The following is a 26,170-nucleotide window of genomic DNA, read 5'->3' as shown; positions in this document are numbered from 1 at the left end:
GGGAAGGGAGAAAGCTACTGCCCGGTGTCTGCTAGCATCTATAGGAAGCCTTGAGCTATATTTACCCTGCGGATGCGACCCCTGCTATGGACAATAATGAACTGAGAGACTTCCCAAGAGCTTTGTAGGGCATCCTAGATGTTTCCTTCAGGCACTTACAGATTCTGAGTTGGTTTAATGTTTCCTCATCTGTGCGGGGAGATCTCAGGATCTCTCTTTCCTCAGAACCCTGGAGCTCTGGGACCCATGGCTCTTCCCCTTGTTCCAGCTGGGAGATCATATCACGTTGGAAAACCAGAAACTCCGCTCAGATGAAAGAAAACAAAGGAGTTCAGTTGATTTCATACAACTTGATCATCAAAAACATTCTGTTAATTTATCTTCAGTGCTTAGTGTGACCTAGTGTGCCTGGGGCAGTCCTCACTGAAAATGCCAAGGTCAGAGCAGGCTGAAAAAGGGAGAGCAGATGTTCCCCATACTGGTGGTTAACACTGAAGTTAAACTCACTGACCAGTCACAAACTGTGCTTCTGATCCCACACACTGGTTAACGAGACTCTGAAAAAAGAAATCACACGGCCCCCTTTATTGCATGACAGTTCTCTGACTCCTAATCAGCAACTAGGTCCCGTACAGTGAGAAGTTATTTTAAAACTCTGCTCACTGTGATACAGCATGGCCAGAGGGCAGCAGGAGAGTGATCCTAATTGGATCCAGGAAGTGGGTGGGTAGAAGGTTAGCCACATTACCCAGGTTTGGATCTCATCCAAAATAGCATGCTGCCAGCCAATCCTTTAGCAGTTAAACTAAATGTTTAGAAGAAAGAACAAATGAAAGAATGAAGTTAAATTCCATCCTTCCAGACAATTCTTTAGCATCTAAACTAAAGGTTTAAAAGAAAGAAAGACAGAAAGAATTTAAATGGAAAAGCAGTCAGATACATTCCAAAATGGATATATCAGGTTCTTAGCAGTATTGGTGAGTTGCTGGCTTGAAAGTCTGTCTGGAACGCATCCACAGCTTGGATGGCTCATTCAGTCCTTTGTTCCAGGGTTCAGTTTGTAGAGAAGTTGCTCCAGAAGTAGGAAGGGGGATTGAAGACAAGATGGAGATGATGCAGCTGCGCTTTATATTCCTTTTGCCATGTGGCTTGTACTTCCTGTGTCCAAAACACAAGCTTCACAGCACATGGCATGGAAAAGCTTTGGAGGTTTCATTACACAGGCAAACCCCGGCATGTCTTGCTGACTCAATAGGTGTATCCCCTTGGTCCATAGGTACATTGTACAGCTGATGACCCTCAATAGCCAACAAACATGCTAGGCAAAGTTGATGCCAATATGTCTGGGGGTGTCACCCAGAAAAACTGCACAAGTCTGGAAATACAGATATACCTTACATATCTGTAACTCACAATACAAAAGTGATAGAAACATAGAAACAAAATTATCATACTTGGCAAATCATAACATTTTCACTGACACTTTACATGGCATACCTAGCATGATTCATTGCAATTTTATCAGATTATATTATTTTATTATTAATACCAAAGTGTCTCACAATTTCATGCAGTCTCACTCTTGCTAAACTAGTGAATTCCCAGGACCAGTTCCCCAGGTCCTTGAAGATGCCAAACATTGTGCTTATGAGGGATTGAAATACCCACATATCTGCTGGGAACACACACACAGACACTGTGTCAATCTGTACCCCTGTGTTCACTCTTCTAGAAAATTATGATCAATTTTGTACCCAGTATGGCTTGTGAGGTATCATTAGAAAACGCATAACCTACTGAATATTATCCTCCTGTTAAAATGTGTAGTAACACTGTATGTAAAATTGTGAGATTTTACAGTATGATATTACTGAAAAAGTTACAGTTCTGGGGAACACCCACAGACCAGTTCCTCAGAGACAGCAAGGCAAACAGCTGGTCAAACAGCCATTCTACTGCAGGGGGAAGATGTGAAGACATTAAGGGCTGGTCTACACTACGGGGGGAAAACGATCTTAGATACGCAAATTCAGCTACGTTATTCACGTAACTGAAGTCGAATATCTAAGATCGGATTACTCACCCATCCTCACCGCGCGGGATCGATGTCCGCGGCTCCCCCTGTCAAATCAGCAACTCCGTTGGGGTTGGTGTTGTTCCGGAATCGATATAAGCGCGCTCGGGGATCGATATATGGCGTCTAGATGAGACGCCATATATCGATCCCCGAGCAATCGATTTTAACCCGCCGATACGGTGGGTAGTCTAGATGTAGCCTTACATTCCATCACAGGGACCTATTGAGGCTGTTGTGGAAAACGACCACAGGATTAATATTTGAATCAGCTCAGCCTGAGGCTCTTTTCTTGGTTACAAGCACGCAGGGGGCGACAGCTATTGGAATACTGTTCCCGAGCTAAAAATCACACAAGCCTTTTACAGCTTAAAACCACAAACAATGACACATACGTTGCACGTTAATTTCCTTATTTGGAATATATTGCAAAATATGATGCAGGTCAAAAGCAAGCTGAAGAATCAGTTTTCCATATTTGGCCTTTCCTGTTATTTTTATTACACCTGGTGATATGGGAGCAAGACTCTCCATGTCTCAAGAAATGTCACTACCAACCTAGGCCATTTTCACATGCTGGGGTGCAATCCAGATCAGCGAGGAGTTGTGTCATCTGTAATCCTGGGTGAGATTCAGTGTTCTGCTGCTGGAGCTCCCCTGTCTGGATACTCCCAGCCAGCGTTCAAGGACGCACTGAGTGTCTGTATGATAAGTAACCCTGGACTGGCAGCTCTGACTCCAGCCGCCTGCTTGTTACACCCCAAGCACATTCTGGTTTGGGTAGAGAAGGCTCAGGGTTTGAGAGAAGGCTGGGGGTAGGAAGCTTCTCTTCATTATGCTGGACCTAACCCCAGTTTTACTTGAGTAAAGAGGAGATATTTGACATTGTGTGATGCTGCTCCTGTGCTCTGTTCCCAAAGTGTTCTGCAGCAGAGGAGGGTCTCTGGTAGGATGTATGTTACTGGCCTATTGGGGTGATGCTGAAACAGGACAGGGTACAGATGGCATTGTGGGGGTGGCATGAACCTTCACTCTTCATTTCCCCTTCCAAGAACAGAAGGGACAGGAATCCTTACCCAGCAAGACCATCGTCTCATAGTTCCCCTGCATGACATCTCTGTAGAGGGCTCTCTGAGTGGGGTCCAGCAGAGTCCCCTCTTCCCTGGAGAAATACACAGACACCTCCTCGAAGGTCACCGGCCCCTGAAAGAGCAGGAGTCCAATACTCAGTACCTGCTGACCCACTCACAACCCCACTATTCACGGAACAGCAGCACCAGGGAAATGGAAGCTCCGGGAGGCACATGTTAACAGAGTCCCACCCCACCTTGCTTACAGCAGCCAGGAGGCATCAGAGGGTAGAAAGAGAGAACCTTTGTGTCTCCCATATGACAGACAGAAGCAGGGTCTTCACATTTATCACATAGCTACTAGCCAGAGCTTAATATAGGAGATGGGGCTGTCTCTGGACCCTGACAGTGGCTCCCAGGTAGGAATCCAAGCACTCTCCAAATAAAATATATGGAAGAAAGGGGAAGTCATTCAGAAAGAATAGAAGTTAGAAGGTCAGAATTGTAGTGCCCATTAACAAAGGTTTAGAGAAAATAGAGCCTATCAAACTAACGGGATATCCTTATTGGATGAGATCAAAAGTTTGGTTGCAGCTAATAGTATTGATGTAATATACCTAAACTTCCGTAAGGGACATGACTTGATTAGCACAATATTTTTACTAAAAAAAACTAGAATGATACAAAATAAACACGGCATACATTAAATAGATTAAAAACTCTGATAGTAAATGGGGAACCATGATCGAGTGGATTTCTTTCTAGCAGGTTCCTGCAGGGATTGGTTCTTGGCCCTGTGCTATTTAACATTCTTATCCATGACTTAGAAGAGAGTACAAAATCATCACTGATAAAGTTTACAGTTGCCACAAAGATTGGGGTTGGTGGTAATTAATGAAATGTCAGTAGATTCAGGCTCCATCACTGAGAGTCTGGGAAGTTGTCCCAGCCCTGGCTGGAGGGTTATTTCCTGTTCCACAAAGAGGGGAAGTTCCATTCCCAACTCCTGTGCCTTGAAATTAGGACCTATCTGACACTACACCCCCATATTCATCATAGTGGTATGATTATAATATGATTAGGACATAATTATGATCTATTTTGTAGAAGATGCATCATGTGTGGTGTCACTGGAAAAGTTCTGATTTGCTGAATATGATTATCCTATTTGTGTGCACATATCATGTTCGTATCTGAAGTTATGGATATTGACTCTGGATCTGTATTTCAAATGTGCTTACTCTGGGTAACACCCACAATGACCCTTTCAGGTACAACAGTGAAGAAGCCAGACAGTGCTGATGGCTCAACAAAGACAATGGACTGTGGAAGAGCTTAGCCTTCCTGTGAATGTTTCAGCCAGCCTATGAGTCATGGCTACTATGACTCAGCAGGGCCTGTGACCAGACCACATGACACTAAACTCCATTTTAGTACCTGTATTTTTCCACAAACTGGACTAGGAACTGAGTTTGGAACAAAAGGTTCCCACCATATGGAAAAGCTACATAAGGTGGGGTGTGACATCATCTCTTGGCCTCATTCTCCACACAAGAGAACTTCTGGAAACACCTGAGAAACAAAAACGGATGTGGGGGAAGTGCTGCTCCCAGGATCAAGAGATTTCTAGCTTGTGTATGGAAACTTGGGGGACTGCTTGTACCATCAGTCAGGGTGAGAAATTGCTAATTCAAATTCTATCCATCTAGTATGTTAGGCTTAGTCTGAGTTTTGGTTATTTGCTAAATAATCTGCTTTGATCTGTTTGTTATCACTTATAATCACTTCATCTATCTTTCTGCAGTTAATAAACTTGTTTGATGCTTTATCTTAACCAGCGTATTTTGAGTGAAGTGTCTGGGGAAAATCTCAGCTTGTTGTGCACATCTGTCCCATATCGTGGGGAAGGGGAACTACATTAAGGAGCTTTCATTATAGAGATCCCTGTGCACTATAAGATGGTATCATTCTGGATTTATACTGCAGCAAGTGTGCAAGGTTGGGGAGTGGGAAATTGGCTCTTGTCTTCTATCTGTCCTTGAGTGGCTTAGGTAACGCACTCAGGTAGCTTAGTTGGCTGCATGGCGCCACCTGCTGTTGTGTTGGGTGATAACAGGCCCTGGAGAGGCTGGCGAAATCTCCAGCAAAGCAGTGTGAGAAGGGCCAGCCCAGCGTGAGGATTAGAGGACACAGCAGTTCCCAGAAGCTCCACAAACTGCCTCCTGGGGGTGACAACCCATCACGCCCTACACTACACAAGTCTCAGCAGGTTTGTCACATGCTGTCCCCTCCCTTTCTCCACCCGAGATATTTCCTGCTTCCCACCACCTCTAGCAATTCCCACCCTCTTATGCATTTACTACTCCTCAACCTCCAAGCAGAGCCCGCCACCCTGATAATTTCTTACCTGAGCCAGCTCCATTGCAGCCATTTCCTTGCCCCTGGGAGGACGAGATGATCTGCAGCGAAACATGGATGTTATTCTCTGGCCTGCCGGGGTGAAAAGGGCAAGGTGTGAGAATTCAGACTAGGCTTTTGTCCATTCCCCAAGCCGATTCCCCCTAGCTTTTCCCCTGCTAATGCACATTCTAGGTTCTAGCACACTGTGAAGCACAGAGTGACCTTATTCCTGTACAGGCCTAGCCCCCTCCCACCAGGGTGTAACCCTCTGACACATGGGGAAACCCTCCCAGTAACAGTCTCTCTCTTACACGTATCAAGTTTGCGGACAACACCAAGCTGGGAGGGGTTGTAAGTGCTTTGGAGGATTGGATTAAAATTCAAAATGATCTGGACAAACGGGAGAAATGATCTGAAGTAAATAGGATCAAATTCAGTAGAGACAAGTGCAAAGTACTCCACGTTGGAAGGAACAATCGGAGGCCAGAGAAGAGCAGAAACAAAGGAGTCACTTTGGGGGATTCTCCCTGTCATTGTCCCCAAGGCAGCTGTCTCAGGTTTACAAAGGTGTTTCATGTTCCAGCCTTTATACAGTCTCTCCTGGGAGTGCCCCTTTCATGGACTGGGCCTAGTTTTAGTTTTTGGTAGTTAACAATCTTGGTTTATTGTTCATCTAACCAGTATGTGTGGATTGAAGTGTGTTGGAAACTCTGTTTGGGATAACAAGCTGGTGCATGTCATTTTCCGCTGATGAAATGACAGACTTCATATGAGCTTGGGTCGTTCAGTAGCGTGCTGGACAGTGCAAGATGCACATTTCTGGGGGAAAGTTGGGCACTTGAGAATTTGCTGGTTTTCTCCTGAGGTGTAATTCATGAGTGGCTGTCTGGCAGCACTCAATACTGTGTAGCTGGGAGTGAGTTACATGCTGGAGACTGTGTGTTAATTGGCCAAGAGGGGCTGTTCTCGCGGGAAAACAGTGGAAAAGGCACCCCATGCTGGAGGACTGAGGGGACAGCTATTTAACAGTCCAGATTGTACTCTGGGTAACATCACAGACACTCATTATGACAGAGCCTCTTACAACACAGAGAAAGTAAATCCATGTCCCAGAAATCGAAGACTCCAGACAGAGGGCAAGTGTCCCTGGCACTGCTTCTTGCTGACAGAGAGGTTCAGAGACAGTGCGAGAATCCTGGGGAAGCTGGGAACAGGAAGCATGGGCTGGCGGGGTTCGGTGGAGAAAGGGAACAGGAAGGGCAGGGATATTACTGAATCCAGGATCTCAGCAGTACTAGATGACAGGATAGCACATAGTGCAGCCCATTGGAAAACACAATCCCAACTATACATACAAAATGATGGGGTCTAAATTAGTTGTTTCCACTCAAGAGATGGATCTTGGAGTCACTGTGGATAGTTCTCTGAAAACATCCACTCAATGTGCAGCAGCAGTGAAAAAAAGTGAACAATGTAGGAAATAATTAAGAAAGTGATAGATATGACAGAATATCTCATAGATCATATTTGTAAAAACAGCAAATAAATCCATGATACACCCACATCTTGAATACTGCATGCACATGTCACCCCATCTCAAAAATAGATATATTGGAATTGGAAAAGGTTCAGAAAAGGGCAACAAAAATGATTAGGGGTATGGGACAGTTATGCCAGACCTAACCCCCAGTTTCACTTGAGCAAACAGGAGATATTTGACACTGTGCAATACGGCTCCTGTGCTCTGTTCCCAAAGTGTTCTGCAGCAGAGGAGGGTCTCTGGTATTATGTGTGTCACTGGCCTATTGGGGTGATGCTGAAACAGGACAGGGTACAGATGGCATTGTGGGGGTGGCGTGAACCTTCACTCTTCATTTCCCCTTCCAAGAACAGAAGGGACAGGAACCCTTACCCAGCGAGGTCACAGTCTCATAGTTCTCCTGCATGACATCCCAATAGAGGGCTCTCTGAGTGGGGTCCAGCAGAGCCCACTCTTCCCTGGTGAAATACATAGCCATCTCCTTGAAGGTCACCAGCCCCTGAAAGAGTAAGAGTCCAACACTAAGGACTTGCTGCCCCACTCACAGCCCCACTATTTGTGGCAGAGAAGAGTGAATCAAATGGAAGCTCTGGGTGGATCATAGTCAGGAGAGTCCCACCTCGACCTGGCTCAGAGTATCCAGCAAATGCCAGGGTGAGGGGATGAAGAGAGAGCCCCTTATCTCTCCCAGCATATCCATCACCCCCCTACTAGCCACTTACTAATACAGGAGATGGAGCCCCTGGCAGGGTCCAGGGAGAGCTCGCTGGTAGGATGCCCAACACCCTTCTCATTGTGAGGAGCGGGATATGAAGGGAGAGGCAGCTCCAATAAGCCTGACTCATGGGTGTCCCCTTTATATCTCACAGCAGCTGATGGTTAATGAGGTCAGGCTCCAGCACTAGGAGTCTGGTCAGTTTGACTAGCTCCATGTAGGTGGGTTATTTTCTCTCTTCACAAATTAGGGCATTTCCACCTCCAAACCTCCTGGGTCTGTTCCTAGAATCTAGGCCACTTAGTAAATAACTCCCAGCAGGTCTGCCACACCCTGGCCTCCTCCTTTCCCCACGCTGTGAATTTCCTGCCCCGCTCCAACCTCCAAACCAGACTCTGCAGACCTTCCCACCTCTGGTGTATTTGCTCTCCCTTTCCTCCAGCAGGAACCCAACAGCAACCCCCCGATAATCTCTACCTGGACTGACTCCACTGCAGCCATTTCTCTTCCCTGTCCCACGCCAGGCTGGGATGAGCTGGAGCAAAACATTCTGCAGCCTGTCTGGGGGAGAAGGGCAGTTGTGGGCGTTTCAGAACCGGTTTTAGTTAATTTCACATCACAACTCCTACAGGCCCTTTCCCTGCAGACAGACACCCTAGATTCTGTCATGCTGGGAAATGCTCAATCTGTTTATTACAATTTAGACCTGGCCCCTCCTGCCAGGCTAAGTCCACAGACACATTTTTAACCTCCCTTCTCTCTCCCCTCACCCCTTCTCTGAACACAAGGCTAGAAAAGAGCAGAACCAAAGGAGTCACTGTGGGGGATTCCCTCAGACACTGACCCCACGGCAGCCACACCCCAGCAGGGGGAATATGGAGTCAGGAACTGGCTTTTGCTCTGTCTGATCCTTGTTTTGTTCACTGGAAAGTGGTTCTGCCCCAGGATGCAGCAATACATGTGTCTGGGTGGACTAGAGAGCTGGAAATCTCTCCTCCACATTCATTTCTCCCACTGCCCCTTTCAGTCTCTCCTTCCCCTGTCCTCTCTCCCTAGCCCCTCTGGCTGGGACAGTCCCATTCCTGGGGGCTTTGCTCTCCCATGGCTGGATTTCCTCCTGGCAACCGCTAATGGGAGGAGAAATGAGGTGGTGTTGTTTGTGCAGAGTCACTTTCTTGCCAGACCCTAGGACATTCCCTGAGGTCTTTCAGTTACCTGGAGACTCTGGCTCAGAATTTAGTAGTAACAGGGCCCAGGACTGCCCTAGGGGGCTAGGACCAGCTGCAGAAAGTCATCCCCTGGGCCGGGCAGACAAGAAGCTTTAATTAAGGTCACTTCCCAGCACAGAGCCCCACTGGGGGAGCAGCAGCTGCCAAGCCTGGTCTCCCAGATCACAATGGAGGCTGCAGCATCTGACCCAGGAAGCTGAACCCCAATATCCTGAGCAGAGAGGGACAGAGTGTATGAGCAGCTTCCCTCCTTTAGCTCTCTGGGGAGAGCAGCTAATGGGAGCCCCTCCTCACAGGGAGAATGGCTGATCTCATTTGACCCACTGTCCATCTGGAATCACTCCTTGACTTTCCATACAGTGACTCTGGATTAACAACGGTCTCAATGACACTGGATTTCAGAAAGAATGAGTTCAGAACGCTGTGGAAAAGACCATCGTGTGGCAGTGCTGACTCCCTTCCCACCTCCCTCACCCCCGCAGATCTAGGACAAGGACTGGGGGCAAAAAATTTTCAAATGGAACCGAAAGTTCCTGCAGTTTTCAAAAGAGGAGAAACGTAAATTCTGTGATTTCACACTAAAAGTGTTTGCTAAGTGGACAGAAAGTTATCACAGTGACAGGGCACGTGACTGGGGAATGGACTTGGTGACCTGGTGACTAGGAGCCAGGACTCTGGTACAAGTTGACCAGAGAGAAGGATCATGGTTAGCAGCAGCCCCCAGACACCCCCTAGTACCCAGACCCCAGACCCCCCAGCCAGGTGCCCCAGAAACCCCCCAGCCTGGATCCCATCAGATATTTCCTGGGACGCAGCCCCCAGAGTCCCTGGCCAGGGACCCCAGATACCCCTCAAAATCCCACCGGCCAGAGAACTCCCACCACACCATGATTGCCAGGTTGGGAATCCCAAAGGGTTCCCCCCACCAAGAGCCCCCAGCAGCCAGGGACCCCCTCAAGGGACCCCCCCCCACTGGGAACTCAGTCCCTCACTGCCTGCCTAGGAACTTCCCCACCCTCCAGAACGATCTACCCTGACATTTGCCTGCGACCCCTTCCTCTGCCCAGTGTGACCCCCTGATGCTTTACAGTGCGACCCATCACTCTGCTTCCCTGGCATGCCCTCACCTAGTGCCAGGGATCCCCTCCCCCAGCTCTGTGCTCTGGGCATGGCAACAAAACCAGGAACCAGCGGGGGAAGCACAGACAGAGCCCCTGGCACAGAACCAGGCTCCCTCTAACCCTCTGTCCCGCCTCCCCAAGAGACACCCAGCCCCACTGTTCTGCAGCCACCAGGCCCCCAGCGATACCCACCTCCAGGACCCATAGCCTCAGGGATGGGCACATCAGAACCACCACCCCCGAAAACCCCAAACCTCCACAACCCACCAACCTGACTAGGGTATCCCCTGCCCAGCCACCCAGAGGCCTCCCCCTACCACAATGCCCCTTCAGCTGCAATCTCCCCACACAGACACCTTCCCTGCCCCTGCAAGTGTTACCTCACAGAGTGTGAGAAGTGGCTAGAAAGTTAACACCACCTCCTGCTGGCCAGTCACACAGGCAGAGGGAGCCTGGGGAGTGCTTCTTTAACAGGAGAATGGAAGGCCTGGAGGGCAAGAAAGATCCACGGGCTGTCACTAGCAAATAATGACCGCCATGGATCCACCCCAGAGGCGGCTGCATCTTAGCACATTGGGAAACAACCCATCATATTCAATTAGAAATAAAACAACTAGAGAGAAGTGGGGCAAATGTTTGGGGTATTTTATATCAATCTTTGAGACACGCAGAGAGAACCCTGTCACAAACGACATTTGATAACATGAGAGAAAACCACCAAGATCGGAGGGGATTTGATGTTGCTATTAAATAACTAGTGGAAAAGGGGGACTGTTGGACTGGATTTTATATGACTGTCCAATACATAAACAGAATGTGATGGTCCCCCCCGGCCACGGGGCAACTATTCACGTGAGCAGCTCAGAGCCCTTTGAGGAGCTGATTTAAGGGCGGGGGGGAGCTGGAAGGCTCCCTGGACAATGGAAGGTGGCCGCAGGGGAATTGGGAAATGGGGTATGGGCAGTCTCCATGGGGGATGTGCTCCTCCCTTCCCTTCCCTGCCCTGGCAGAGAACGGGAACCTCATCCCATCCCACTCCAGTGGGAGCCATGTTCTGGGGAATGACCCAGAGCAACAATTTCCCACCCAAACAAGGACAAATCGCTGCAGATAAAATGGGTGGGAAAATCCACCCCCCATCAGAGAGATTTTAAATTGACATTTGAGAAGTATGGAGAGAAAAGGGAAAATCAGAGGCAATTAGAGAGCTGATCATTGGGGGGGGTGGAGGAGAATCTCCCTGGATTTTATAGCCACGTGTGATAATGAGAGAGAAAAGGGGAAATCTTGAGAGAATGTGTGTGTGGGAGGAAGTGGCAAAAACAGGGACAGGATCCAGTTAACTCACCTCCCTCCCACCCCAGGAATGTCCTGGCTGCACAGAGACAGATCTACCCCCCCCACCCCAGTGACCTCCCGCCCCTGCAACTCCAGCTTCTCCTCTCCCCTCACACCTCCGCCCTCACACCAAAGAGAGGGGCTCTGCCAGCGCCTCCCCCTGAGCTCAACTCCTGCTCCTCCCCCCAGCCCGGATTGTGCCCTTTAGCCCCCCACGAATCCTGCCTCCAGCTGCCTGACCCCCCCCCGCCCATCAATTTCCTGCTCTGCGCCTGCCCCTCCCACGCTCCCTGTTACTCCCCCGCCCCGCTCCAGCCCCGCCCCCAGCACCCGGCGGAACGTTACGGCTGGTCCGGGCAGGGGGAAGGGCAGCGGCTTCAGCGGCTGTTACTGGGTATGCGCAGTGCCCGGGAGTAGCACATTGCTATGGGGAGGATTTAATACACAGCCCCCCCCCCTTGCCCGGGGTCGCCCCTCCCCCACACACGACAGCCGGGCCCCGGGCCCCCCATCCCAGCGGGGCGGGCGGGCGGATCCTCCTGCAGCTCCACTGGGGCCGAGGCGCCTTCAAGGCTTCTCCCAGGCTCCCTGGGGCAGAGTCACTTTCCTGCCCCCCAGCGCCTCTCATTCCCCGGGGGCTCCGGGTCACAATGTCCCACCGCCCTTCCCCCGCCTGCAGCTCCGGCTTCTCCCCTCCCGCCCCCGCCAGCCACACCAAGGGGAACCCCCGGGCCCCAGTCTCTGTCCCCACCTGGATCCCAGCGAGGCCGGGGGCAGATCCTGGCTGCAGCTGAGAACAGCGGCTCCGCTCCGGCTCGGGCAGCTCCAGCGCTGCTGGCAGCACGTGGAGAACCAGGAAGCAGCTGTTCAGCCCGGGTTCCGCGTCACAATGTGCCAGAGCCCCGCCCCCAGGAGCTGCCCCGCCCCTGAGCTCAGCCAGAGCCCCGCCCCCAGGAGCTGCCCTGCCCCCGGGCTGTGCCAGAGCCCCACCCCCAGGAGCTGCCTCGCCCCTGAGCTGAGCCAGAGCCCCGCCCCCAAGAGCTGCCCTGCCCATGGGCTGTGCCAGAGCCCCGCCCCCAGGAGCTGCCCCGCCCCCGGGCTGTGCCAGAGCCCCGCCCCGAGGAGCTGCCCTGCCCATGGGCTGTGCCAGAGCCCCGCCCCCGGAGTTGCTCCGCCCACGCTCTGTGCTGTAGCCTCGCCCCCAGGAGCTGTCCTGCCCTTGCTCTGTGCTGGAGCCCCGCCCCGAGGAGCTGCCCTGCCCATGTGCTGTGCCAGAGACCCGCCCCCAGGAGCTGCCCGCACCTGGGATGTGTCAGAGGCCCGCCCCCTGGAGTTTCCCCATGTTGGGTCTCTGAGCTTTGTTCTCCTGCCACCTTCTTCCCAGCACCCCCTGCTCCCTTCCTGTGTCTGCAACCACCCCCTCTCCCCCGGGGCCGGCTGCAGTGCTCGCTGAGGCTGACTCCAGTGGCTGAAGTTGACTCCATCTCTGCTTCACCTGGAGGGGGAGAGACAAAGAGAGGAGATGGTCCCAGGGTGTGAAACCAGAATCAAGGGGCAAGGAAAGAAGGCCTGTTTGGAAAGATGGGTTTTTTGTGTGGGGGGGGTGAGCCAGAGGAATTCAGAAGAAGTTGGACAGCAGAGGCTCAGGGAAATTGAGGGGAACCTCCTGGGTGTCTCAGTGTTGCCCAGGGTTTGTACAGCACCTTGCATAATATGGGGTCTGATCTCAGTCATGGTCTGTGCAGCACCTGGGAGCCCTGATGTCTGTTTCCTGATCACAGGCTCTGGGAATGGAGGGAGGGAAACCTCAGCACCTGAAGGTTAACGCAGCCCTGTGTGCAACCCCTGCTTGGGTGATCCGACAGCAAATGTGAAAAATTGGGATGGGGGTGGGGTTAATAGGCACCTATATAAGAAAAAGACCCCAAAATCGGGACATCTAGTCATGCTAGTCCCTGCTGTTCTCATAAGGGGTCGGCTTAGAGAGGTTTGGCTACACTTGCAGCTGTCCAGCGCTGAGAGTTAAAGCTGTCTTCCTACAGCTGTTAAGGGAAAGCGCTGCAGTGTGGACAGACTGACAGCTACCAGCACTCTGTCATGGCCACATTTGCAGCGCTGTTGGGAGTGGTGCATTATGGGCAGCTTTCCCAGCATTCAAGTGGTTGCAATGTGCTTTTCAAAAGAGGAGGGTGGGGTGGAGTGTGACACGGAGCGTGGGGGAGACAGAGCGAGTGGATTTTTGGAGCTGACACTGTCTCAGCTCCCTGCCTGGCAAGTTCAAGCCTCCTCCCCCACCCCTCTCTCATTCACTAAATGCAAATAGCCACCTTTGTTTTTTTCCTCACAAACCAGATAAGTCGCTGATCTAAAACAGACCCCCCCCCGCCATGCCCACCCGGCTGCTTCTCTCCTCAAGCAAACACCAGCTGTGGGTGTTCCAAAGGGATCCCCCTGCCTCTGCTCATTCACTGCAAACAGTAAATGTGTTTTTTTTTATATAAGCAGCTCCGGGAGCCTTGAGCTCACAACAAAACAAACAGAGGCATCACACCAAAACAAAGAGTGTTATCTCTACTTAAAGCATTATGGGAAGGTTCCGGAGGTCAGTGACAGTGTAGTAAGATTAATCACTGTTTACACTAGCACCGCAGCTCTGCATCACCAGCTCTGTTCTCTTTATTCCTCTCGTCGAGGTGGAGCACATGCAGCACTGTAGCCAGGGAGATACAGAGCTGTATGTGCCTTGCCAGTGTGGACGGGGAGTAAGTTACAGCGCTGTAAAGCCACCACCTGCACTGTAACTCTCCAGTGTAGCCAAGGCCTGACTTGTAGTAATAATAGCAGCCAAGAATCCGGTGGCACCTTCTAGACTAACAGACGTATTGGAGCATGAGCTGTCGTGGGTGAATACTCACTTCGTCAGATGCAACAATAGTCCCATATGGGCTAGTGGTCAGGATTCCTGGTTTTCACCCAGGTGGCCTGGGTTCAACTTGTGGTGTGGGAAGAGTGCAGAGCTTTTGCCCAGAGTGGAGGCAGGAAATGAAATGAACAGGAAGGGATCCTGAGAGCAGTGGAGTTAGACAGTGTAGGGAGGGGACCCCAGAAGGGGTTTGGGGGGAGATGAGGGAAGGATCCCAGCAGTGCGGGAAGTTGACAACCTGGAGAGCACAGGCCTGGAATGGGGACCTGGAAGAGTGAATGTGTCCCTCTAAACCCATCAACTGCAGACTAGGCAGGCTTGGAAGAATTGTGTATTTGTTGGTAAATGTCAATTTCTGTGTAAACACACAACCCAATGGCAAAATATTTCCATCAATAATCATCAAAATTGACAGATGGGCAAAGTAAGAAACATGCTGCTTGAGAACTTATCATGTTGTAGGAGCAGCAGTGATCTGTATGCTCTGTATAACCTGTATGCTCAAAACGTCTGTTAAACTCCCCCAGCTTGTGTCCTTTCCCTCTTTGAATGCCTGTGAAGTGGCTTTCCCACTCTCCTTTGTACCTCCAGTGAATGCCCTTCACCCGGCCCATCTGGCCAGTGGTTCGCTGTGTTACATTCTATTGCACCTCAGGGAGACTTATCTTCATCGCACCATCCATCGCTGCGCTGTGGGACACTTACCTTAAAGGATCCTGACATCTCCACTGCCAGGCCTGTCCTGGAAGCGTGAGTATGAGTGTGACACCCTCCCCCATCCCTTCTTTTGAGCTTAGCTATCAATCTAATAAATGTGTTGCTTTCTGCCAAACTCTGGGGGCGAGGGACATTATTAGTCCTCTCTAAGCTTACTAACTAACCCAATTTTGGGTAACACAAGCAACATTGTTTGATCTGTTATTGTACCAAAGGGGGAGATGGTTGTCTATAAAGGAGGGTGAAGACTAAATGCCTCTGATGAGAATGGGATTTGAACCCATGCAGGCAGAGCATAATGGGGTAGCAGTCCATCACCTTAACCACTCGGTCACCTCATCTGAGCTGTCAAAAAACGGACAGGAGGAGAAATCTGAGGCCGGCAGAGATAGGGACACTAAGGAGTTTTTAAATACTAAGCGTAAGCAGGGTCTGAATGAGCTCCCCTTTCTCACCTAGTGAGGAGCTGGGGAAAGACTTCAGGAACAGACCGTGTTTGCATAGACACACCTACTCTGCCTAGCTATGCAGCATGATGGGGCCGCTTCCCCAAACTGACCAGTTTGGGATGGTCTTGGGTTACAAATCACTTTAGGATTGAGTGGAAGGAAATGTTATTCTCCTTCCTGTATGAGTGAAGGGCAGCAGAACATACCTAGTCCGTCCTGATGGAGGGGTAGGTGAGTGAGGAATAGCTTTTATTGGACTGCAGAGAAGTGATTGAGGACGTCACCCTAAACCAGTGGTCCCCAAACATTTCATATTGTGCCCTCTTAGCCATGGCTGGGAGGAGTGGGGCTGTTGCTTGCTGGGGAGAGGGGTGCGGACAGGGGTAAAGGGGTCGACGCCGGGCTGGGAGCCAGAGACTCAGGCTGAGGGTGGGGTTGGGGAAGAGCTGTGGCAGAGCGATGCTCCCTCCCTGCCCTCTATGTGGGCTGGCTCAGGTCCTGAGGTGCCCCCATGAATGTTCCTCTGTGTCCCCCTAGGAGTCGCACCCCACATTATGGGGACCACTGAACCCTACTCGCTAAGCCGGGGCTAGTGATGCCAAACCCCCGGGAAAGGGAGAACAAGTGTGGGGGCCCCAGCACCAGAACCATGCCCCTACCTTCTGTCTGTGGCTCTACCCCCTTCCACCCATGGCCCCATCCACTGTCACTTGTGTTCCACCCCTTCCCCCACCAGCCCCACCCTATCACTCCTTTAACCCTGCCCCGCTGTGGCCCTGAGACCAGAGAAGCTCTGTGCCCCTGCTGCAGCCCCCGGGCTGTAGCAGGGAGTGGGAGCTCCTCCAGCCCTGGGGCTGACATTGGGGAGACTTTTCCAGGGGGAAATAACTTGGCCAGGGCCCCTGATCATGGGCCCCACTGTCCCCTTGGCAGTGCAAGGTTTGGGGAGGCTGAGCCCCCTTGTCATAAACAGATAGCTAAGGGTTAATGTTCTTTTACCTATAAAGGGGTAACACCAGTAACCTAAAACACCTGACCAGAGGACCAATCAGGAAACAAGACTTTTTCAAATCTGGGTGGAGGGAAGTTTGTATGTGAGTTCTTTGTTCTTTGTCTTGTGTCTGTGGCGTCTCGGCTATGAGAGTGATTTTTTTATCTCCTGCCTTTCTAATCTTCTGTTTCCAAGTTGTAAGTACAAAGATAAGAAGTTTATTTTGGGTTTTTTTGTATTGACATGTGTGTAGTTGCTGGAATGTTTAAATTGTATTCTTTTTGGATAAGGCTGTTTATTCATTTTTTTCTTTTAAGCAAATAACCCTGTATTTGTCACCTTAATACAGAGAGACCATTTTTATGTCCTTTTCTTTCTTTTTATATAAAGCTTTCTTTTTAAGACCTGTTGGATTTTTTCTTTAGTGGGGACTCCAGGGAATTGAGTCTGCAGCTCACCAGGGAATTGGTGGGAGGAAGAAGTCAGGGGGAAAATCTCGTTGTGTTAGATTTACTAGCCTGAATTTGCATACTCTCTGGGTAAGGGGGAAGAGAGATTAGCTATCTTGGTACTTCTATTTCCAGGACTGGAAACAGGGAGGGGGGAGTCCCTCTGTTTAGATTCACGGAGCTTGTTTCTGTATATCTCTCCAGAAACCCAGGGAGGGAACACCTGGAGGGGAGGAGGGGGAAGGGAAATGGTTTATTCCCCTTTGTTGTGAGACTCAAGGCATCTGAGTCTGGGGATCCCCCGGGGAAGGTTTTGGGGAGACCATAGTGAGCCAGGCACTGTATAAATCCCTGGCTGGTGGCAGCTTTACCAGGTCCAAGCTGTTAACCTCCAAGCTTAGTTTTCATGCTAACACCCATATTTTGGACGCTAAGGTCCAAATCTGGGAAAAAATGTTATGACACCCCTCCCCCCTGAGCCTCCATTACGCGCCGCCCAGGCTACCACTGCTCAGTGTGTGGCCAGTCTCTGTGTTTTCTGCTGCTCGTTCTGGGGAGCCTGGCCGGCCTTAGGGGTGGTGCCCCCCGATAGCCGCCCAGGGCTCCAGGGGTCAAAGGGCACCGTGTGGCAGTGCAAAGGTGCTCACTGCTCTCCCCTGCCCCAATGCTCCTCCATGGGTCCATAGAGGTTTGAGGGGAGTAAGGAGCAACCCTATGTGCTCCATGCGTCCTGGTCACTTTTCCCACTTGGGCTGTGCTGTGAGGGGAGCATCAGAAGCTGCTGCTCTCTGCCCTCCCGCTATGCAGCCCGGCTGAGGAAAGTGACCTGGATGCAGGGAGCTCGGATGATCTCACTTCTTGCCCCCACATCCCACAGCCCCTAGGGGTGCCCAGATGAGCAGCGTTCCAGGGAGGAGTGGGGGGCAGCAATGCCAGCTGCTCCATGCACACAGGTCAGTCTCCCCATGTGGGTGCAGGAGGGGGTGCAAGGGTTTCTGTGATGCCTATTCTATCAATATCGTCACTCAATACCAGGCACTCAAATTCACCAGTCTTAGTACTTAGACTTTTAGCATTTGTATTTAAGCACTTCTGAAATGTGTCCCATTTTAGCTGTCTGCTATTATATGATGGAATTGAGGGAGACTCTTTCATTTCACTGTTTCTCATCAGAACCTACCTGTACATTATCATCTTCATCCTCTCCACCTTACTAGGCTATAGAGAATCCCTGTGAATAGTTCCTCTCCTAACGGATGTCTCTGTCTGAACCCTGTGCTCCTCAGCGCCTGTCGGCTTTCCCCAGCTCTGAGGCTGTGTCTACACCGCGCACCTTTCCACGGTGCAGCTGTGCCACTCTAACCATGCCATTGTAAGGTGCGCTGTGTGGCCGTCCTTATCGCTGAGAGAGAGCTTCCCTGGCAACAAAGCCAAACTACCTCCAATGAGGGGCAGGAGCTTTTTCACCGGGAGCACAGCTCCACCTATGATGCGCTGTTCACACTGCCGCTTTTCATGGCTCAAATTTTGGCATTCGGGGAGTGTTTTTTCTCACCGCAGAGAGACAAAATTTTTAGCAACGAAAGCCGAAATTAAAAAAAAACTCCTCTGCAACCTATTTAATTTTACCTTTATACAACCTTTATACTGCCTCCAGTTCTGGTATCCTCATTTGAAAAAGATGTTGTGAAATTGGAGCTAGGGCAGCAAAGAGCCACCAAATGTTCTGAGGGCTGGAGAAAAATGCCTTCCAGTGAGCTATTGAAAGAGCTCAACCTGTTTAGCTTATCAAAAGAAGATTGAAAGATGATTTCATTGAAATGTTGAAGGGCCTTAATGGAGAGAAAAGATTGGGTATTTACGGGCTCTTGAATGGAGCAGAGAAAGGCATAACAAGACCCAATGGCTGGAAAGTGAAAAGAGACAAATTCATATTACAACTGAGGCACAATAGTCAACAGCGAGGATGATTCACCACAGGAGCAAGCTACCAAGGAAAGTGGTGGATTCACCATCTCCTGGTGTCATTTAATGAAGACTAGATGCCTTTCTGGAATGTGTTTGCCCCCAAAGTTGCTGTTATGTCATACAGGAGGCCTGTGATATGCAGGTTAGATGCTCTAATGGTGTCTTCTGACCATGAAGTCGACTAATTTCTGAAAAACTGAGTTTAGCATTGGGAGCAGCGTCTGATGTTTTCCTGTCTAGCCGGCTTACTGCGTAGAATAAACGCTCCTTGAGTGGGGTGATCCACAGGGAGTAGCTCAAACCTCCAAAGTGCCTGGCCAGGGGCAGGACATTTGCCCAGCAAGGGAGGGGTGTGGCAGTGACATCACAAAGGCCTTTTGCAGGACCTCAGAGTATTGGTCAAAGGTGGTGGGGAGGTGGTGACCTCACAGAGAGATGCTGACATCAGCCAGGCAGGACAGGGGCGAGGGGCCAGGGAAACCTCAGAGACCTCTGTGGCTTTGCTTCAGCACGTTTCCTTCTCCAGGTCTCTCTTTGAGGACTGAGAGATTATTTGGGGTCATGGACGTGAGCGCCAGGAGGAACCTCTTTCGAGTTTCCTCCTTCCCTTGTAGTGATTTTACTAGAAAACAGCCGTCCCTGTTTAGAAGGTAAGAGCCTCCTGGAGGTTTGAAACCTGTTCAGTCTGATCTATCTGGTGACAAGTGAATTCTAGGCATGGAAAACACGAGCTTAAGGAGGCAGAATTTTATTGCGCACCTGGGATTTTGTCCCTTAGAATCGCTGGGGACATTAGGGTTTTTCCTTTTTGTTTCACCTCTTCCTCCATCCCTCCATCCTCTTCTTCTCTTGCTTCTTTTGTCCTTTCTCCTGTTCCCTTCCCAACAACAGGACGGAGGTGTGTGTGTGTGTGTGTTGCAGGGAAGTCCTCTGCAGCTCCCACTATGGAAGGTCCACCCAAAAATGTGGGACTGAAATAGTGCTCGGGCAGTGATCCCCACCGGTGACCTGGGCTATCCTTTGGGCTCTCTGGTGAGAACCCTCAGCCTCCCGTCCTCAGTCCCTACCCTGATTGGTTGAGCAGGGGGTTATTGACAGGGAGGAGACTCAGGTCCTTGTTGTTCTCTTTTAAGATCAAGTAAATAAGTCAGAACCAGTTCTATCTTTTATTAATTTTGCTGCTTCTCTGCATTAATTGTCTCTGAGCAGTTGATGATTCCCTCTAACATTGCAGTTCTCCTCAAATACTTGCTGAATAATTACTGTCACTCTTGTTGGTCTGGAGCTCATCTGAGAGACCAGTATTCAGGTCATTCAGTGTCTGAAATTCAAGATCCGATGGTTTGTTTGAAAATCAGGGCTCTTCGGTCCTATTCCCAACACTGCCTCTGACGGGCTGTGTGACGTAAGACAAGTCAATTCTCCTTTCTCAGCCTTAGCTTCTCCCTCTTTCAAGTAGGGATAATAATGATCCGCTCTTACCTACCTCATGGTGGGTGAAGGATGCGGATCATTTGGGACTGTCACTAGAAGTAGTGCATAATATGAAGTTTCCCATCACGTTTACTCAGAGCAGATTATGACATTATAGATTAGCTGAAATAGTCTACTTTATTTGTATTTTTTATTTTGAAATTGTTAATAGTAGCGACGACTTAGCTCAGATTGAAGCATCTTATCTAATGGTTGAGATGTAAGTGTCTCCTCTTTGTGTGCGAGGAGACAATTTAACACACTCTGACAAACAAGAATATTTTGCAACAAAATATTTTTGCAAAGCTCTTTCATCCCACTTGTTATGATTTTGAGAAACAAACTAGTTTAGTCTAAATGGGATTTTCGGACAGAAACGGTTTGAATGAAATTTTCCCACCATCTCGATTCCTGGGCTCTGGGGTGTTTTCATCTGTTAGAACAGGAGTCAGATCTGGTTGCTTCTCTTTCTGGCTCTGCCATCGCCTTGTTGTGTAGGCCTTGGGTAGGTCACTTCCGTTCTCCCATCTGTCCAATCGGAACAGGAACAGTTCTCGAAGTATGAGCAGTTTAGAGCCCAAGTGAGATAAGGGGTATTAAAGCCCTCTGTGAAGGAGAAAAGGGAGTTTCACAGTGTTTAGCACCAAGGAATTCTAAAGTTTGCTAAAATGTCTTGTCTGTGGAAACAAGAAATGGTCGGGGCCAAACTTATTAACCACTGACTTTTTAAAGCCCATTCAAAGACGTGAGTCCCTATCTTTAGGTACCTGTGGTTCTTTGCCAGCAGCAGAGAAGAGGTTCCTGCCTCCGTTTTTGTGGCCTTAACAAACCAGGTGTTGTGCCCCAGTTCTTGTCTGAGACCCCTGAAAAACAACATCTTCCCATCCATGAACAAGACAGGACCTATCTTTCAAAGGGGAACAAAAAGACCTCTGGGACTTACAGACTAGCTAGCCTGACTGCCATAGCTGGAGAGATCCTGCAATACATTCTTAAACACTCAGTTTGTCAGCAGCACCTACGGGATGATTTGGATCTTACGACTAGTGAGCGTGGTATTGTTAAGAACAAATCATTCCAAACCAATCCTCTTTCCTTCTTTGGCAGGGTTCTGGGCCTGGTAGAGATGAGTAAACAATAGATGGGATCTAGCTTGGTGTTACTAAGGCTTTTGACACAGTGCCATAGGACATTCTCAGAAGCAAACGAGGGAAATGCAGTCCAGTTGCAATCAGTGTAATATGGGTGCAGAGCTGGTTGAAAGCCAAGACTCCAGGAGCCCTTCTCCATGTTTAGCTGCCCAACGGGGAGGGTGAACCTAGTGGGTCTGGCAGGGATCAATCCGGTGTCAGGTACTATTCTATATTTTCATGAATGATTTGGAAAATGGAGTGGAGAGCATGCTCCTAAAGTTTACAACTGACACCAAGCACTTTGGAGCACAGGATTGAAATTCAAAACACCCTTAACAAATTGGAGACTTGGTCTTCTTGAGCCAAACTCCATGGTTAGGGCTCTCTCTCTACACTGGGCTGAAGTGAAACCCCAGAGCCAAGCACTCCTCCTGGGCAGTGAGCTCCGACCTTGATTGGTCAGATGCTGCTTACCACTGTCAGAGCAGCTTTTGCTGGGAGATTCTCCCAGCACTTTCCAATAGCGGGAAGGTATGAAATCCCCATTTGACTGCTAGGGACAGAGCCCGAGAGTGGGGAGCAACTTGCCCAAAGTCCCCAGGAAAAGGAAAACAACAAGCAGAGGAACCAATAGGAAACCCAGCAATGGAACTCAGGAGTCCTGGGGGTGTGCTGTGGTGACCAGATGTCGAAATTTTATAGGGACAGTATGAATTTTGGGGTCTTATCTAGGATCCTATTACCCCCCACGCCGTCCCGATTTTTCACACTTGCTGTCTGGTCACCCTAGGGTGTGCACATGTGTGGGTCCCAGCTGCTCCCTGCCCCCCTCATTGAAGCAGATGTGCAGGGTTACTGCCCTGGGAAGTGCAGGGCACCAGTGGATGTGGGGTTGGCTGGAGGTAGGTTCTGGCTTCAGGCAAGGCAAGGGCTGCGTGGCTGGCTGGCTTCAGACAGGGGGGTGAATCAGGGGTTGGGTGGAGACAGGGCAGGGAGGATGCGGATGGTGCAGGCAAAGCAGAAGGTGCAGGGCTGGCTGGAGACAGAGGCTGACTGCCGGCAGGGCAGGGCAGGGGGTGCAGGGCTGTCTGCAGGCAGGGCGTGGGGCAGGGCCGGTGCAAGGAAGTTTCATGCCCTAGGCGAAACTTCCACCTTGCACCCTCCCCCCGCTCCCCTGCTCTGAGGCGCCCCACCCGTGGCAGATCCCCCCTCCACCCTGAGGCTCCCCTTTTGTGGCAACTCTCCTGCTCTGCCCTGCGGCACCCTCCTCGCCCGAGCTCACCCCTGCTCCGAGAACGAGCACCCCGAACATGCCGTGGCCTGCTTCACTTCTCCCACCTCCAAGGCTTGCGGCGCCTAAGCCTGCCAGGCAGTCAAGCACCCTCCTCTGAGCCACAGCAGCCCTGACAGTTGACAATAGAGGCACCTTAACCCCTGAGTTCCTTCAATGTGTCCCTCTCGGGGGCCCAGCTCCGATCACCAGATACTCGGGGCATGTCTATACCACCTGCCGAATCGGTGGGCAGTGATCGATCCAGCGGGGGTCGATATATCGCGTCTAGTGTAGATGCAATACATTGAGTGCTCTCCCCTCGCCTGCTGTACTCCAGCTCGGTGAGAGGCGCAGGCAGACTCTACGGGGAGCTGCAGCAGTCAACTCACCGCGACTGTGACATTATAAGTATAATTTAATATCTCATTGAAAGGTGACAGGGCCAGAAAGAGTTAATTAACTCACCTCACCGACTGATCTGACCCGTGGGTGAACCTTAAAAACTGGTTAACAAGATATGTAAATGAACAGAGCTTTGAAATGCAAGTCTGCAGTGTTAGAGGTAGAAGGGGAGGTGTTTGCTCAGGTCTTGTGATGTAGGCAAACAAGTCTTGTCTATTGCTATAGTTTTAATTCAAAGAGCAAAAAAAGAATATTAACATTTTTGATGATACTTGAGTGAAATAGTATTATTGTCTGTGCCTCTTTGAAGGTTGTGGTAATCTGTATCTGAACTGTTTAATGAATAAATTACTCTGTACTAATTGCCAGGATGCTTGGAAGGAGAGTTAAGCCTATTGTTTTCTCAGGCCGAAAGGCTGCTGGAAATGTTTAAGAACCTGGGACACGATCCTTCTTCATCTCAGATCTGCTTTGGGTTTCAAGAGGGGGAAACCTTAAGCCACAAGGATTGAGATCCCCAGTCATTGACTGAAGCCACCCTGAATATGGACATTGGATTATAACCTATGGACTATTTCTGAAAGGACTTTTGGCAACTACAAGCTCATCTCTACTTTGTATCTGAACCTCAAAAATTGAATTCAAGTCTATATGCCTATTAATCTTTTAACCAACACTCACTCTCTCTCTTTCCTTTTCTAATAAATTTTAGCTTACTTAATAAGAATTGGCTATAGCATGTATTTTAGGTAAAATCTAAGTTATAATTGAACCTGGTTATGTGGCTGATCCTTTGGGATCAGAAGAATCTTTTCTTTAACATGATGAAGTAAGATTTTCAGGAATCATCATCATATCTAACAGGTGTGTCTGGACGGAGGCCTGAGGCTGGGTACTTTAAGGGAACTGCGTGGTTTAAACTTCTAAGTAACCAGTGAGGTACTACAGAAGCTGTTTTGTGCTGGCTTGGTAAATCTAAGTATTGAAATAACCAGCAGCGTTTGGGATTTGTCTGCCCTGTTTTATTTGCAATTCACTCTGATTGAGTGAGCTGAGCTGACTCCCACGGGCAGCACCTTCACACCTACAGCCAGGCTGCAGAGGTCTGGGGGATCTTAGGGGCCTTGGGGTGCACAGATACCTATGTCCAGGCCATAGCGCTCCCTGGGGGGCTTAGAGAGTTTGGGGGGGACACAGATTCCAATCTCCATGCTCGCTCTAGGGGTCCCAAGGGGGCTTAGAGGGTTCGTGGGGGGCACATTTTCCTACATCCAGGCTGTAGGGTTACCAGGGGGGCTTAGGGGGTTAGTGGGCGGCAAAGATACCTACGTCCAGGCTGGAGGCATCCTGGGAGTCTTAGGGGATTCGTGGGGGCCAAAGACACCTATGATGTTCAGGCTGTAGGGGTACCAGTGGGTTTTAGGGGTTCGAGTGGGCACAGATACGTATTTCCAGGCTGTATCGTTCCCAGGGGAGGTTAGAGGTTTCATGAGGGGCACAGATATCTACGTCCAGATTGTAGATGTCCCGGGAGCGGGGGGTTATGGGGGTTGTGGGAGTGCAAATACCTATGTCCAGGCTGTAGGCGTTCCTGGGGGCTTAAAGGGTTTTTGAGGGGCACATATACCTACGTGCACACTGGAGTGTCGCAAGGGGCTTATGGAGTCTATATGGGGTACAGATACCAATGTTCTGGCTGTATAGGACCCTAAGGGGTTTAGGGGGTTTGTGGGGGGCACAGATACCTAAGTTCAGGCTGGAGGGATCTCTGAGTGTCTTCGGTGTTTGGTGGGAGGCACAGATACCTACGTCCAGGCTGCAGGGGTCTCGGAGGGGCTTAGGGTCTGTCACGAAGTGTGGGGGAGTCCGGTCCTGCACCCCTCTTCCTGGGACTCACAGTGACTCTCAGCCAGCCAGTAAAACAGAAGGTTTATTGGACACAGGAGCGAAGGATACAGCAGAGCTTGGAGGCACAAGCAGGACCCCACAATCAAGTCCTTCTAGGGGTTCAGGAAACTTAGTTCCCAGTTTGGGAATCCCTGAATTCCAACCACCCAGACCAAAACCGAAACTGAACTAACCCAACTCCCTCCAGCTGGCCATTTCCTGTGTCCAGCTTCCCGGGCAAAGGTGCTGACCCCTCCCCCCTCCTAGCTCAGGTTACAGGCTGAGCACGTGTCCGGTCCTAAAGTCACCCCCTGCTCTCCCATCCCCCACGCAGACAGTCCCTACTCCATCACAGTAATGCACAGAGCATTTCCCGCATGGAGCAACAGTGACACCATGTGGCCACGCACGGTAAGGCACAGAACATTTCCCATATGGAGCAACTGTGACACCGTGTGATCAGGCAGGGTAATGCACAGAGCATTTCCGGCATGGAGCAACATTGACACCTTGTGACCACACTAAGTAATGGCCAGAGCATTTCCTGCATGGAGCAACAGTGACACCATGTGGCCATGCAGGGAAATGCACAGAGCATTTCCTGGATGGAGCAACAGTGATTCCATGTGGCCACGCAGGGTAATGCACAGAGCATTTCTCTCATAGAGGAACAGTGACAACATGTGGCCATGCAGGGTAATGCACAGAGCATCACGCCTATGTAGAAGCTGTAGAGATCCTTGGGGGGCTTAGGGGTCGTGGGGGGCACAGATAGCTACGTCCAGGCTGGAAACATTCTGGTGGGCATTAGGGGCTTCATGAGGGGCACAAATATTTACGTCAGGACTGGAGAGGTCCCTGGATGGCTTAGGGGGTTGTGGTGAGCATAGATACATACGTCCAGGCTGTAGTGGTCCCTGGGGGTTTAAGGAGTTGGTAAGGGTCACAGAAACCTACGTATGGTCTGGAGGGGTCCCTGGGGGACTTAAGGGTTTGTGGTTGCGCAGATACCTACGCT

At 50.3% G+C, this 26,170-nt stretch overlaps 1 protein-coding gene across 1 annotated transcript in view; it reads right to left on the bottom strand.

The window, feature by feature from the left end:
- Positions 1–2,053: 2,053 nt before the first annotated feature.
- Positions 2,054–26,170, bottom strand: part of LOC127052622 (zinc finger protein 560-like) — a 521,510-nt gene continuing 497,393 nt past the window's right edge. The window contains exons 2-6 of the mRNA XM_050956494.1: positions 10,530–10,636; positions 8,277–8,360; positions 7,457–7,583; positions 5,552–5,634; positions 2,054–3,277 (exon numbers count right to left, since the gene is read on the bottom strand). Coding sequence (XP_050812451.1) covers positions 3,110–3,277; positions 5,552–5,634; positions 7,457–7,583; positions 8,277–8,348 — 450 coding nt within the window. The 5' untranslated portion in view covers positions 8,349–8,360; positions 10,530–10,636 and the 3' untranslated portion in view covers positions 2,054–3,109. The remainder of the gene's footprint in view (positions 3,278–5,551; positions 5,635–7,456; positions 7,584–8,276; positions 8,361–10,529; positions 10,637–26,170) is intronic.

This window comes from Gopherus flavomarginatus, chromosome 5, assembly GCF_025201925.1.
Source record: "Gopherus flavomarginatus isolate rGopFla2 chromosome 5, rGopFla2.mat.asm, whole genome shotgun sequence".
NCBI classification, from domain to species: Eukaryota; Metazoa; Chordata; order Testudines; family Testudinidae; genus Gopherus; species Gopherus flavomarginatus.
Note: the sequence above shows the minus strand (reverse complement) of the source record. Positions and strands in the feature narration are given on the sequence as shown.